We start from the raw sequence: 16,138 nt of genomic DNA on the forward strand, positions 1-16,138 counted from the left end.
GCCCGACAATTTCCCCTTGTTGAAAAAGTCATCTCATTTGCGAATTTCTTTGGTTACCGTGGCCTGACAGGGAAATATGTAAAGTGGGTACTATAGGAGGCAATACTTCTAATACGATAACACACGAGAGTGCCACCCATCACTCTTCAGCAAATTCTAGGTATTCAATACATTGCAATAACACTGTCTTGGAATTAACATTTTCAACCAGCTACAAGACGTATCGTGCCTACAATTGGTGAAATGAATACTCTTGACTCATTGTCGAGGCTGATAACTAGCATGGCTAACATTGGTTCGTTTCTGCTCAGACGTTACTTCACAAAATGGAAAAAGCAGAGATCTCCTCATTTTGGAGTACATTCACAAATGTTATTTGGAAAAAAAAAAAATATTTTTATGCTTACCAATGTACCTATGGAGCGCATTATTTAGAAAATGTTTATCTACCCAGACATTTCAAATATAATATATTTTAGAGCTATAACTGTAATACCCTGATACTGTGAAATTTATTATTAGCCACTGCAAAATGAAATGGGTTCTTGGCCTATGCTAAAAATTGAAATTGTTCTATCAATTCCTGGGTAGTCTTGTAAACCAAGGTGTCAAACTCAAGGCCTGGGGGCCAGATCCGGCCCACCACCTCTTTTAATATGCGTTGACTTCATGTTTATTCCTAAAATACCAAAATTGCAAATTGTCTTCACTTTTAATAACATTGAGAATACAAAGCTTTTGTTTCCAGTCCCCCTTTTAAAATAAAATTCATCATAGGTCAACAGTTTTCATTCACTTCTGATTTTTAAAAGTAATTATCCATCAATTAGTTTATTTCTAATAATATGAGATGATTATACATTTATATGGTTTTAGTCAAAGTACCCCTCTGAGGAAAACCATAACTATGAAGCGGCCCACAACAAAATTTTGTTTGACACCCCTGCAACAGTGATGGAAACACTAAATCTCTACTGGAAGTATGAGGAAAAAATGTGTCAGTGGATGTCATTTCCTCAATTTGCAAAGAACAAATGAGTAAAATGTTTATTCTCAATTCTTCTCTTCCTCAGTTATACCATTGTGTTAATCTATTATGCCTTCTGCTTGGTGCTGATGATGCTGCTGCGCCCTCTGTTGGTTAAAAAGATAGCATGCGGTCTGGGCAAATCAGATCGATTTAAGAGCATCTATGCTGCTCTGTACTTCTTCCCCATCCTCACAGTGCTTCAGGCTGTTGGTGGAGGACTGCTCTGTGAGTATGGCTCTCTGCTTCAGTTTCTCCTCAGATGATTTTGACCATCACTCCAATCATGTTCTCTGACGTTGTTGTATTACTTGAACATTTGTTTGTTTCAGATTATGCGTTTCCCTACATAATACTTGTTCTGTCTCTGGTCACTCTGGCTGTGTACATGTCTGCCACTGAGATACAGGTAAGACTGTTCCTATGTTTTGTTATTTAAAAGAGACATACTGTATTATATATATACACACATACACACACACACACACACACACATTGAACAAAAATATAAACGCAACACTTTTGTTTTTGCTCCCATTTGTCGTGAGCTGGACTCAAATATCTAAAACTTTTTCTACATACACAAAAGGCCATTTCCCACAAATCTGTCTCAATCTGTTAGTGAGCATTTCACCTTTGTCGAGATAATCCATCCCACCTCACAGGTGTGGCATATCAAGATGCTGATAAAACAGCAGGATTATTGCACAGGTGTGCCTTAGGCTGGCCACATAAAAGGCCACTCTGAAATGTGCAGTTTTGCTTTATTGTGGGGATCTGGGGGGTCTGACAAACAGTTAGTATCTGGTGTGACCATCATTTGCCTCTCTGAATAGGGGTTATGCACAACCAACCAATGTATTCAGCAAAATAGGTCAAAGCACTTCCTTCAGGTTCAGATGACTGGTGGAGTCCTATGGCAGGAGACCGGGACGAAACAACTGTAGAAATATTAAACGTCTGCACTGTCTTTTTTTTTTTTCTTTTACACAAGATGTCTTCAAGAGCTAACAAAGATGAACATATTGGATGTTTAAGCTTTGTTCATGTATACATACAGTTCCATGAAAAAGTATTGGCCCCCTTCTGAAATTCTTACATTTTTGCATCGTTTCCCCACTTTAAGGTCATCAAACAAATGTAAATATCAGACAAATATAACCCAAGTTAACTTAAAGTGCTGTTATTAAATGGCAATTTCATTTATTTGTGGTTGAATTCAAGAAAAAAATTGGATTTTGAGCGTGAATGGCCTTTTTAAGGTCATGCCACTTCATTTCAATCATGTGCAAGTCTCGACTTTGACAAGGCTACTCCAAAACCGTTTTTTTTTCAGCCATTCAGAAGTTGACATGCTGGTGTGTTTTGGACTGTTATCCTGCTGCAGAGGCGCTTCAGCTTGAGGTCACAAACTGATGGCCAAACGGTCTCCTTCAGGATTTTCTGTTAATGAGCAGAATACATGGTTCCATCAATAACAGCAAGTTGTCCAAGTCTTGAAGGAGAAAAGCGGCTCAATACCATCACACTACCACCACCATGTTTGACTGTTAGTATGATGTTCTTTTTCTAAAACGCTGTGCTACATTTATGCCAGATGTAACGAGACACACACCTTCAAAAAACCTCAACTTTCCTCTCGTCAGTCAATATAATATTCTCTCAGAAGTCTTGAGAATCATTCAGATGATGTTGTTTTTTTCAAAGAAAGACTAGCCTTTGTTCTTTTTGGTCAGCAGTGGTTTTCGCCTTGGAACTCTGGAAGTCCTTAACTAAGGCAAGGGAGGCCTTCAGGTCTTTAGAGGTTGTCCTGAGTTCCTTTTTGGCCTCCTGGATGCTGTCATTGCTGTTCTCTTGGGATAATCTTTGTAGGCTGGCCACTCCTGGGAAGTTTACCACTGTTCCATATTTTCTCATGTGATTATAATGGCTCTCCCTATGGTTCACTGGAATCCGAAAACATTTGAAATGGCTTTTATAACCCTTTCTAGACTGATGTCAATTACTTTATTTCTCGACTGTTCTGGAATTTCTTTGGATCTTGTCATTTTGTTGCACCTTTTTTAGATATTTTGTCCGTCTTGATTTTGTCGGGACAGGTTCTTTTTAAGTATTTCTTGATTTAACAGGTCTGGAGGTCATCAGGTTTGGGTGTGATCAGTGAAAATTAACCAAATATTTTAATTAGCCACAATTAATTCATTATTTAACAAGGGGTATAATTACTTTTTCACACAGGGCCGGGTAATTCTGAATAGTTTTTTTCCCCCTAAATAAATGAAATCACCATTTATAAACAGCATTTTAAGTTCACTTGGGTGATATTTGTCTGATATATACATTTGTTTGATCTTGAACATTAAAGTGAGGAAACTGCAAAAATGTAAGAATTTGAGAAGGGGTCCAATACTTTTTCATGGCACTGTATATCATATATCAATAAATAAAATATTTACATGTATTTAACTTTTGCCTAAAGACACCAGCCTTAAAAGAAAACAATTTTAGCAAGTTCGTGTTCAAGCCATCACGGCATCAGCCTGTAGTCATGCTAGTTATCGCAGCATACAAAGTCTGCTAACCTGTTTTCAGGTTTTGGTCACATGGCTTTATGTTTTCAATAACCACTTGACGAATGTATTGTACAGTAATAAGCAATTTCTATAATTTTATTAAACTAACTAATTGCTTATTTGGAAATATGCATGGAAGTAATTTCTCCTAAAAACAATGCAGTTTGTTTCAACCTAAAAAAAAAGTGACATTTTTCAGTGAGCTTTTCAGTATAATTTAGCCTTTCAGGGTTTCTAACGCCAGCCTATTTCCTTCTAACCTTTGTGTTCTGCCACTCTCCAAACAGTCCTTTAAGAACCTGGCTGCTAAGAAGAAACGCCTGGTCGTTCTGTTCAGTCACTGGTTGCTCCATGCATATGGCATCATCTCTATTTCACGCCTGGACAAGCTGGAGCAGGATCTGCCACTGTTGGCTCTTGTACCTGGTCCCGCCATGTTCTACATTGCTACTGCTAAGTTCACAGAGCCAAGCCGCATCCTGTCAGAGGGCAGCAATGGACACTGAACCTTCAAATAATATTTCTAGCAACCATTTGTAAATTAATAGCCTTTTACACCGTGGAAATGTCATGTCAGTTGTTCTACACGAGTAAAGATTTGTAAGCATATATGTCTGTGGACAAACAAGATGATCACTGTCATGCATGTCTCGTCTGTAAGGGTACAACAGTCACCGAAATATGTGAGTTAACTAAAGTGTATATGAAGTCAATATTGTCTGTACTTGCCTTTGACTATACATATTACCTTGAAAAAGTATTCATAACCCTTGAACTGTTTCACATTTTGTGACCTTACAATCACAAACTTGTATTGTATTTTGTTGAAATTTTATGACAGACCAACACACAGCACATAATTGTGCTAACCCTAACCCAAGGAGATCCCGAGGCGTTCCCAGGCCAGCCGAGAGATGTCTCTCCAGCGTGTCCTGGGTCGTGTCCTGGGTCTCCTCCCGGTGGGACGTGCCTGGAACACCTCACCAGGGAGGCGTCCATCCTAATCAGATGCCCGAGCCACCTCATCTGGCTCCTCTCAATATGGAGGAACAGCAGCTTTTCTCTGAGCCCCTCCCGGATGACCGTGCTCCTCTCCATATCGCTAAGGGAGAGCGGAGGAAACTCATTTCAGCCGTTTGTATCCGGGATCTTGTTCTTTCGATCACGACCCATAGCTCGTGACCATAGGCGACGGTAAGAACGTAGATCGACGGGTAAATTGAGAGCTTCGCCTTTCGGCTTAGCTCCTTCTTCACCATAACGGACCGATACAAAGTCTCCATCACTGCAGATGCTGCACCAGCCGTTCCATTCTTCCCTCACTCGTGAACAAGACCCCAGATACTTGCACTCCTCTCTTGGGGCAGGATCTCATCCTCGACCCGGAGTGGGCACTCCACCTTTGTCCGACTGAGGACCATGGTCTCAGATTTGGAGGTGCTGATTTTCATCCCAGCCACTTCACACACTGCTGCGAACCGCTCCAAGTGAGAGCTTGATGAAGCCAACAGAACCACATCATCTGCAAAAAGCAAAGATGCAATACTGAGGCCACCAAACCCGACCCATCTAAGCCTCGGCTGCGCCTAGAAATTCTTTCCATAAAGGTTATAAACAAAATCGGTGAAAAAGGGCAGCTTTTGCGTCCAACCCTCACTGGAAATGTGTCCGACTTAGTGCCAGCAATAAGGACCAAACACTGACACTCGTCATACAGGGACCGAACACCCAATATCAGGAGGTTTGTTACCCCTACTCCCGAAGCACCTCCCATAGGACTCCCCGAGGGACACGGTCGAACGCCTTCTCCAAGTCCACAAAACACATGTAGACTGGTTGGGCGAACTCCCATGCACCCTCGAGGACCCTGCCCAGGGTGTAGAGCTGGTCCAATATTCTACGGCCAGGATGAAAACCACACTGCTCCTCCTGAATCTGAGATTCGACTTCCCGACGGATCCTCCTCTCCAGCACCCCTGAATAGACCTTACCAGGGAGGCTGAGGCGTGTGATCCCCCTGTAGTTGGAACACACCCTCTGGTCCCCCTTTTTACAACCCCAATTCCAATGAAGTTAGGACGTAATGTTAAACATAAATAAAAACAGAATACAATGATTTGCAAATCATGTTCAACCTATATTTAATTGAATACACTACAAAGACAACATTTTTAATGTTCAAACTGATCAACTTTATTGTTTTTAGTAAATAATCATTAACTTAGAATTTTATGGCTGCAACATGTTCCAAAAAAGCTGGGACAGGTGGCAAAAAAGACTGAGAAAGTTGAGGAATGCTCATCAAACACCTGTTTGGAACATCCCATAGGTGAACTGGCTAATTGGGAACAGGTGGGTGCCATGATTGGGTATAAAAGGAGCTTCGCTGAATTGCTCAGTCATTCACAAGCAATGGTGGGGCGAAGTTCACCTCTTTGTGAACAAGTGTGTGAGAAAATAGTCGAACAGTTTAAGGACAATGTTCCTCAATGTACAATTGCAAGGAATTTAGGGATTTCATCATCTATGGCCCATATCATCAAAAGGTTCAGAGAATCTGGAGAAATCACTGCATGTAAGCGGCAAGGCCAAAAACCAACATTGAATGCCCGTGACCTTCGATCGCTCAGGCATCAAAAACCGACATCAACGTGTAAAGGATATCACCACATGGGCTCAGGAACACTTCAGAAAACCAATGTCAGTAAATACAGTTCATCGCTACATCCGTAAATGCAACTTGAAACTCTACTATCCAAAGCAAAAGCCATTTATCAACAACACCCAGAAACGCTGCCGGCTTCTCTGGGCCCAAGCTCTTCTAAGATGGACTGATGCAAAGTGGAAATGTGTTCTGTGGTCGGACGAGTGCACATTTCAAATTCTTTTTGGAAATTGTGGACGTCATGTCCTCGAGGCCAAAGAGGAAAAGAACCATCCGGACTGTTATGCACGCAAAGTTCAAAAGCCAGCATCTGTGATGGTATGAGGCTGTGTTAGTGGCAATGGCATGGGTAACTTACACATCTGTGAAGGCACCATTAATGCTGAAAGGTACATACAGGTTTTGGAGAAAGATATGCTGCCATCCAAGCACCGTCTTTTTCATGGACGCCCCTGCTTATTTCAGCAAGACAATGACAAACCACATTCTGCATGTTACAACAGCGTGGCTTCGTAGTAAAAGAGTGCGGGTACTAGACTGACTATTTGCTAAAAACAATAAAGTTCATCAGTTTGTACATTAAATATCTTGTCTTTGTAGTGTATTCAATTAAATATAGGTTGAACGTGATTTGCAAATCATTGTATTCTGTTTTTATTTATGTTTAACACAACGTCCCAACTTCATTGGAATTGGGGTTGTAAAAAGGGGGACCACCACCCCAGTCTGCCAATCCAGAGACACTGTCCCTGATGTCCACACAGTGTTGCAGAGGCCTGTCAACCAAGACAGCTCCACAACATCCAGAGCCTTTAGGGCTCCGGGCGAATCTCATCCACCCCCGGGGCCTTGCCATCGAGGAGCTTATTAACCACCTCAGTGACCTCAACCCCAGAGATAGGAGAGTCCGCCTCAGAGACCCCAGACTCTGCTTCCTCATGGGAAGGCGTGTCGGTAGAATTGAGGAGGTCTTCGAAGTATTCTCCCCACACTATTTTAGCAAGAAACACAAAGTTGATGCACACTCTCGCGGGCCACATAAAATGACGTGGCGTGCCGGATCTGGCCCCCGACCACAAGTTTGACACCTGTGGTCTAGAACTTTCTCCCATCTCCCGACTGCATTTCTGGAGATCAGCAACAATGATCTTTGGGTTCTTCTTTACCTCTCTCACCAAGGCTCTTCTCCCCCCGATTGCTCAGTTTGGCCGGACGGCCAGTGCTAGGAAGGGTTCTGGTAGTCCCAAACGTCTTCCATTTAAGGATTATGGAGGCCACTGTGCTCTTAGGACCCTTCAGTGCAGCAGAATTTTTTTGTAACCTTGGCCAGATCTGTGCCTTGCCACAATTGTCTCCGAGGTCTTCAGGCAGTTCCTTTGACCTCATAATTCTCATTTGCTCTGACATGCACTCTGAGCTGTAAGGTCTTTTATAGACTTCATAGGCTTTCCTAATCAAGTCCAATCAGTATAATCAAACACAGCTGGGCTCCAATGATGGTGTAGAACCATCACAAGGATGGTCAGAAGAAATGAACTGTACCCGAGTTAAATATGAGTGTCACAACAAAGGGTCTGAATACTTATGGCTGTGTGATATTTCACTTTTTCTTTTTTAATAAATCTGCAAAAAAATCAACAATACAGTTTTTTTTCTGTCAATATGGGTTGCTGTGTGTACATTAATATGGACAAAATGTACTTAAATGATTTTAGCAAGAAACTTGCGGGGTTCCGTACCTCCAACAAGGTTAAGAACCACTGGTTTAGACCAAAAAATATTCACTTGAATGGCCCAGTCAACGTCCAGACCTAAATCCCATCGAGCATCTGTGTCCATTCTTGAAAACCTTTGTTCACAGACGCTCTCCAACCAATCTATCTGAGCTTGAGCTGTTTTGAAAAGAAGAATAGGCATAAATGTCAGTGTCTGGATTAGACTTTACACCGATTTGATCGGGCTGATCGCCATCGGCCGATATTTAGCATTTTATGCTGATCGGCTTCAATGTCATAATTCTCCGATCCACTCCGCAAAAGACATTAACACCGCGTCCCCGCCTGCACAGTATATTTGAATCCAAAAGCTGTTTTATTTTTAGCCTTGTCGCGTGTCTTTTGACGTAGTACTGTAAATATCTGACGCCCAAAGAAGTTATTTAAAAAAAAAAAAAAAAAAAAAACCTCGGCGGTGTGGAACAGACAACATGTCGGAGACAGACAACACCTAATGCCCGGATCAGACAACAAGACAAATTTGCTCTTTCACGATTCAGACGACTGCAAAAAATCTTGTATTCCGCATCCCGTTTTTTTACGATCATTGGGCTTTAGTTAACACTTTCAACTCAAATGCGACCGATACACTCGTTACCGTGGCGACGACAACAAGAGTGGAGCGAGCCGATAGTATTATAAGGACAAAATGGGGGAAAACGTGTGTTGGTGGTCACCGGTGCTCAGGACAGGAGAGGATGTTCGTTTAAGGCTTGCTTGAGGTATGTTCATGTACATTTAATACGATACGGCTCACAAGCAGGCAAAATTTTTTTTATGTAGCCTAGCAAGCTAGCGGTAGCACGAACCGTTGGACGTAAACATGCCGCCGTTCTGTCGAATCATGCTCTAAAGTTTCGGTGTGGGTGTAATTTAATTAAAAATAAAGTAATTTAATTAAAGTAAGTCAGCACCCATTATTTCTGCCAGGTAATGTTGTTTTGACCTGACTGATTAGAATATACGATCTGACTAGAGCAGTGATTTCCAACCTCTATGGAGCCAAGGAACATATTTTACTATTGAAAAATCTCACGGCACACCAACAAACAAAAACGTCACAAAAAGTGGATGCATTAATTACTGTATTTACTTCCTGCCAATAGAAGACCATTCATTTGTTCTTCACTATGCCTCACTGGCATAAATAGAGGAACAAAGATACATTATTTCTTGTAAATATAATTTTTGGAGCAATTAAGTACACAAGTATATACAGTAAATGAACAGGTCATTTAAATAGACACATTCCTCCATCTTGTGATCAGATCGGTGATCGGTTATCGTTTTTTTTAAACTCGCTGATCGTGTAAAGCCTAGTCTGGATGTGCATAGTTGGTTGAACCATAGTAACCCAAAAGACTGCTGTAATTGCAGCGAAAGGTGGCTCTGCAAAGTATTGTCACAAGGGGCTGAATACAAACGTACACTACATTTTTCAGATTTTCACTTGCTTAAAATGTTTTAAAATTTCAATTCCACTTTAAAATTCTTTGCTACTTTTAGTTGGTTGATCACATAAAATCTAAATTAAATTTGTGGTTGTTAAGTGGCAAAATGTGAAAAACTTAAAGGGGTATTGAATACGAATTTAAGCCACTGTAAGACGAGCACTGAGAGATATAATTAGTCTCAATTACGGGGTCTATTTCTGTACTTAAGCCATACATAAGGCGCACCGTATTATTTTTGTGAGTGAGTTTGGTTGAACTTTATACTACTACGTATTTAAAAATACACTCATTATTTTTTTATCAATCTTTTGTCACAAATCCATCGAAGTCCTCATCTTCTGTATCTGAATTCAACAGCTGGACAATCTCGCCATCAAACATGCCGGGTTCTCTCTTGTACTTGTCGGAGTCAGTCTCGTTGCCGGGTGGCTGTTCAGCAATGATGCCGGATTTTGCGAAAGCTCAGACAACGGTCAAATCAGATACCTTAGCCCAGCAATTCCACAATCCACATGTGGTGGCGTAACTCGCCTGGCGCTCCCTCCCAGTCTTAGTAAAGGTGTGTTCGCCATCTCTCATCCATCGCTCCCACGCCGCTGCAAACTTCACTTTGAACGCCCTGTTTACACCAATGTCCAGCGGTTGGAATTCGCTGGCAATGGCTGCACCACGGAAGTCCTTGCGCGGACTGCGAGATGGCGCCTTTTCATAAAACAAAAGCACCAAGACGGACCTCCTTGAAAGTGTTCGATCTTCAAGTCTTGTGCTATCATTATTATATATCAGTCGAATGGTGACTGTAGAGACGCTTTTCCTGGGTGTTCTTATGCTTGATTTTGATTTCTCTCGCAGCTGCTCTATTCCCATTTACAACCACATAACTGATAGCCTGTAGTTTGAATTGTGCCTCGTAAGCATGTCTCTTCGCTGATGCCATGTTCGGGGGTCCTTAGCCAAACAAATGTTGTTTAGCAGCATACCGGTAGTACAGCATACCTACCGGAGGCGTGGCGGAGGTATGCGTATGTACTGTACGTAGCGTTACGTAATGTTCTCTAATTGGTTTATCGCTGCCAGCGTACGTAGTGTACCTATTACGTCCCTATGTCGGCGGGAAATGGTCCGGCAGTCAATGAAGCGGAGCGCTGACGAAAATTGCACAACATTTTTACAGATTTTGAAATTCAGTGCAGACATAAGGCACACCGGGTTAAAAGGCGCACCGTCGATTTTTGAGAAAATTAAAGGCTTTTAAGTGCACCTTATGCTGCGGAAAATATGATACACTCCAAAATAAGCAGACTACACATGCAGGTATGAAAGGAGAGTAGTGGCCATCAATATCAACGGGAGTTTCATGTCCTAGTGGATCTGGGGATGTGAATGTCGTTCCGTGTGTGGTTGTGAATCAGCAGCACGGTTGTTCGGGAAGCGTCTAGGAGGGGTGTGGCATGCAGCGACAAACCCAGGTCATTAAACTCCGGCGAAGGCTGAAAGAATGCATGTGGACCGGTTACTGCTTGGTTAGCGCGGGCGACCAGTTGAATAAGGAAGTTGATAGTTGACGCTTTTACTATAACTTTGTCTTCGCACAAAACTTCGCAAGCGTTGGGGATGGTTTGTCCCAATTTAAGGTTTAACGGTTGAACAACGCGGTTGGCGCAGCCGCCATTAGCATGCAACCACAAAACATTGTTAATAGTGTCCACTTGAACAGCCAGTCGGACAAGTACATCCGCGCCAACATAAGTTTTATGCGGAAAATTGAGGACTACTAGGAAGTAGTGAGTTAACGAACGATGGTTCCATTGCAGGTTCAGGGTGCATACGCCCACTGCAGTGACGGCAGATGGTGGCACGGTGTTAACGGGAAAGCGAAAGGTTTTCAGGATTAATTGAAGGTCAGGATGCTTATGTCGTAGGTTGTCAAACAGTGCCTGAGAGATTGCCGATTTGACAGCCCACAAGGCCAAGAGGACGTCGTCTGTTGGGCAGTCATGCAAATTAATTCCACCAGCAATGTTGGGGCCGTAGCGCTCTTTGTGCGGTGGTTGGACAAGATGGCAGAGAAACGTGTCAAGTTCTCTAAGTCGGTTCAGCGGTGGCGAGGTGGCTACAGGCGACTCGGCGGTGTCGCTACTTGAAGGAGTGCGGCCTGACAGGTCGCCGTCCTCCGAGTGGTCCCACCCCAGGCACCGGCCTGAGGACAGTTCCTGAGTTGGTGGTGGTAATGCCTATTCCACCTGCGCCCACAGCTGAAGATTTTTGTAATTGATTAGTGGCTCGAATCGGCAGAGTAGGTCTTCGCCGAGGACCAGGGGGACGGTTTCAATTGGAGACACGTAGACCGGGTGGACTAACGTCATGGGGCCAATTGTCCAGTGGAGCATAGTTACGGTGTTTAGCTCGATATTAGTCACTGAAAATGCACGGATAGTTACAGCGTTGCAGCTGAAGGTCGCGTCCACTGGCTTGTAGCAATGTCAGAAGTTGATTGAACACAGCGTGGGACATAACTGTGATGTCTGCTGCAGGGTCAGTCAGAGCTTCTCGGACAAGTTCGTGCTCAAGCGTAAAGGATAAATAGAACTTTCGGGAAGTACCTTTAGCGGTTAGTTCACCCAAAAGCTGCCGGAATGGCAGAACATTATTTAGTAGCGTGGTGTCAAGCGAGTCAGGGGCCTCGTCTGGGTCTCGATAAGGTTATGGCGAGGCGATGTCGTCGAAGAGGGTTTCAGTAGAGGAACAACTTGGGTTACCTGGTTGACCTATTGCGTCCTCTGTGGCCCTGTTCGACTCAGTCCGGCCTCGTCATAATGATGGGTCCCGCTTTTTGTCTTTGGACAGGCTGCGGAGCACCTCAAGTAATTCTTCTGACACGGCACTAAATTACCTTTGGGAGCTGTTGGTTCGGGAGCCCTTTTCCCAGTTGTCACTTGTCGTTTTAGGGTCTCGGTTGGACGAATCCGATTTACGCTGGTCGTTACGTGTACGCTGTTTTTACATGTAAGTTTGGCGCGAATTAGAGCTGCGGTCATTCCATGATTTTGTTGTTGAATTGGCGTTGTTGGTCACGAGGACTATTGTTGTATGCGGGCCGAGATTGGTTGTATGGGTTAAACGACGTCTTTTGATTGTCAGGTTTAACATCGCCAGAACGTGGTGTGTCAGTCACGCGTGTTGCACGTAGTGCCCCCTAATTCCATCTGTGGTGGTCCGTTTGTAAAGAAGACGCCTGAGTCTTGTGCCTTAAGGGGAGGGTGTTTTGTTTAGCAAAACCCTTCGAGGCCAGTTCACGCAGTTGGACAGTGTGCGCGGGCACGCTGCTACGCCCAGCTGGTGGTTGGATGTAGGTTTTCGACAAACAGTGTTTTGAAATTTTTGGCCTCCTCCATATTCGCCTCATTTTAATTTTCAAAGTACGCTTTACGCAGCCGGCAGTAATAAGATTGGGGTGTCTCAAGTCTCCCTTGTTTAACTGTGAGGGCTGCAGATAAGCCTCTGGGTCATCAAATTCTTGAGACAATGCTTGGCAGAGGGCCGGGTAATCGGCCAGCAGTTGTCGTTCAATTAATCTACTGACTTCTCGGCTAGATGTAACTTTGATAAGGTACAGTCTGTCGTCCGTAGTAGCAGAAGGGAATCGTTTTAGGTGAAATTTGAGGTCTCTAAGGTACGCGGCTGTGTCGTGTGACCCGTTTGGCTTAGGTTCAAACCTCGGAATGTTGCGCGCCACTTTGTCTAAGTCTCTTAGAGTCATACCTGGAGCAGCACTGGGTGGAGGGAGAGTCGTGGGTGAGTCGAAGAGGTGAGCTGCGACTGGTGGGGCTGTCACCCATGAGGAGGCCACATGGCGCCCCCTGAAGGTGGGTTCCGGCCCAAAGGCTGGAGATGTTTTGTAGGGCTGTGTGACACTTCTGGCGAGGGAGGGCCCCACGCTGTCTATAGCAGGGTCCAGAGCACTGGGATGAGCGTCGTTGGACAGCTATCGAACATGAGCTACAATTATGTCACTCATGCCTGACATGGACTATAACTCATCCTCTTGGTCCCGGAGCTGTTGCTGGAGGCGGGACAGCTCCGTCTCCCGGATTACCATCTGTGTCTTGAGCCGTAGGAATGTTCCATCTCTTTGGAGCGTTCAGCTTTGAGTGTGTCGGTGTGTTCGGTGAGCCGCTGAATGTCACCGGAAGCTTGACGCAGCAGAATAGTTTCTCGCTGATGTTCGGCCCGTAATTCAAGCACTTGGTCATTAGACGTTCGGTCGGATAATTCTACCAATTTAGCTTTTAAGTGGGCAATCTCGGCATAAGCGTCTTGTAGTTGGTTATGCTGACGTCCAGAAGTTAATTCGCTTGAGGTAGGGTCTTGGGTTGGTTTATCATCATCATAGTTTAATTCGCTGCTGTCTTTTGATGGCAACTGTGCAGCCTCAGCTGCAGCAGTGAGGTGGGCTATCTGGGCCTCCGCATCATCGTATTGCATTTCAACGTCAAGGAGGCGGGCTTCAGCCAAGTTTAAGCATGCGGTGGTGTCTTTTAATTGTGCAGTCAAATGGACTTATTTATGCTGTTCAGCTTCCAGTCTGCGTTTCACCAGAGCATCCTTGCGGTCGCTCCATTTGAGTTGGGCCACCGAGTTCAGCACCATGCAGTCCAGCGTTCGAGCGAAATTTTTATCTTTTAAGGTTTTGTTCTCGGTGTCACTCATAAGTTGTGCAATGTTATCATTGAGGACTTCAAGGCCAGCATTTTTGACGGACTCTGCATAGCCCGGGACAAAGTCCCTGGTTAAATTGCTGACGAGCTCTTCCAGTGTGTCAAGGTTGTCGTATTGACTGGGACTTTCTGGAAGTTCCGCCATTATTTGCGTTGCGTGTGCAGTAGCTTGTACTCGGTACGCAACTAACTTGTTTGCAATGTAGGGTCGTTTGAGCAGTGAGTCTAGTTTGGAATAGAGGCACACTATAGGCGATGTACTTCTGTGTCAAACACTTAAATTGCATTCACAAATTTATGGTATGAGGGTTTATAATGTACATTAAAGGTGTTGAGAATGTGCATAGACGCCGTGATCAAGTAGCACAAAAGTGTTGACATCGTCAAGCGATGCGCACAAAATGCATTTGATTGAATTAAATAGCTGCGTGAGAGTTGACAATTTAATTGGTGATTTAAAATAGTTGCGAAGGACTTGGTAGAGTGGACGAATCAGCTTATTGACTAAAAGTCAAATGTACTTATTAGATTTGTGAATTAATTGATTGCTTGTATGGCTAGTACGGGTGTGTTTTTTTGCCCAAGTGAAGAGGCATCAAAAACAAGTGATTCAAAGAAAGAAAAAGTCAGAAACTAAAATGTATTTTTTTTTCAAAAAGGAAATTCCAAAAATAATTAATTTAAAAACACAAAAACAAAAATTTAAAAACTAATAATGGAGAAATAAATAAATAGTAATTAAAAAAAAAACATTTCCCCAAAATATTTTTTGGGGAAAAATTTAAATCAACTCAAGTTTTCCTTTTAAAAAAAATAAAAATAATTAAAACCCAGAGAGATTAAAACACACAAAAAAGTCCGTTAATTAACTGTGGTTACTTTAAGCGGTTGTCAGTATAATTCGTCAGAAGGTGTTGTGCACGTTTACTGGCGGAAGGTGGCGGTGTTGCTGTATAGCAGTCCCGACGCTTTCCGGTGGTGAAACTCGTTAGCGTCTCACGTTGTAAATCCCAAAACTGATTAAAAATACCAGGCATAAAGCGTTAATGAACGATCGCGGCGTCGGCGTTTCGAAAACTGAGGCTTTTAACTTGAAAACGTTCTTTCTAACAATCGTGAATCGAGTCAAGCTCTCGGGGGTTGTTCGGTTGCCTCGGCAACATGTGACTCCAGGCTACGCGGTGGGCGGAGCAGCACGCAACGGAAGCTTACCAGCACACAAAAAGCACACGGCGGTGCTTATTATAAAAGCCCACATTTATTGTTTCGTAAGCAACGACCGAAGATGAACACGATGCCTTAGCACTCGATCGGTAATGGCTTACTTGCGGCTTGAGTGGCGCTCGTCAGCAAAAGCTTCCAGTCACACAGCCGGATGTTGCATGAGCGGCTCTAACTACCGGAGACAAATTCCTTGTGTGTTTTTTGGACATACTTGGCAAATAAAGATGATTCTGATTCTGATGAACGTCCACGAGGGGCACTCGAGAACAACCCGGAGCTTATGCTACGGATCACGCCACGAAGGAAGAAACCAAGGTGGCAACGTCACGATGACGTCACGCCTCTCCAAGAAGGAAGACTAATTACGAAGCCTCGAGTCTATAAATGACCAAATGGCGTTCAGTGAGAGGCTTGTGATTTTAAGACAAAGCGAAAATGGCGACCGTCGTGAGTGCCACGTTTTTTTTCCCCACACACAAAAGAGCTAGCACTCTAGATCAGAGTTCGACGGACGTGTAACGGGTTTCTCGGTATAGAACACGTTCTCGTGACCAGTGACTTCCCAAACCTCCTATTTACACAGCGAAACTCAGAATAAAATTCCCAAAGCCACAACGGACATATAGGTAGTATGGTTAGCTACTCCAGAGCTACAGCGGGAAAAAGACGAGGACCGTGAGAACGCTCAGGATTCGTGACCCG

At 43.6% G+C, this 16,138-nt stretch overlaps 1 protein-coding gene and 1 long non-coding RNA gene across 2 annotated transcripts in view; one reads left to right on the top strand and one right to left on the bottom strand.

Annotated features, from left to right (window-relative positions):
- jkamp (jnk1/mapk8 associated membrane protein) overlaps positions 1 to 4,313 on the top strand; it is a 27,255-nt gene extending 22,942 nt beyond the window's left edge. The window contains exons 5-7 of the mRNA XM_061794328.1: positions 1,074 to 1,255; positions 1,360 to 1,436; positions 3,888 to 4,313. Coding sequence (XP_061650312.1) covers positions 1,074 to 1,255; positions 1,360 to 1,436; positions 3,888 to 4,106 — 478 coding nt within the window. The 3' untranslated portion in view covers positions 4,107 to 4,313. The remainder of the gene's footprint in view (positions 1 to 1,073; positions 1,256 to 1,359; positions 1,437 to 3,887) is intronic.
- A 3,545-nt stretch (positions 4,314 to 7,858) lies between these two features.
- On the bottom strand, positions 7,859 to 15,639 carry LOC133487568 (uncharacterized). Its single transcript, XR_009791370.1, has 2 exons — positions 15,538 to 15,639; positions 7,859 to 8,157 (listed from the first exon to the last, which is right to left on the bottom strand). It is a non-coding gene; the product is annotated as an uncharacterized LOC133487568 (long non-coding RNA).
- Between the last annotated feature and the right edge of the window lie 499 nt (positions 15,640 to 16,138).

Source organism: Phyllopteryx taeniolatus, chromosome 13, assembly GCF_024500385.1.
Source record: "Phyllopteryx taeniolatus isolate TA_2022b chromosome 13, UOR_Ptae_1.2, whole genome shotgun sequence".
NCBI lineage: Eukaryota > Metazoa > Chordata > Actinopteri > Syngnathiformes > Syngnathidae > Phyllopteryx > Phyllopteryx taeniolatus.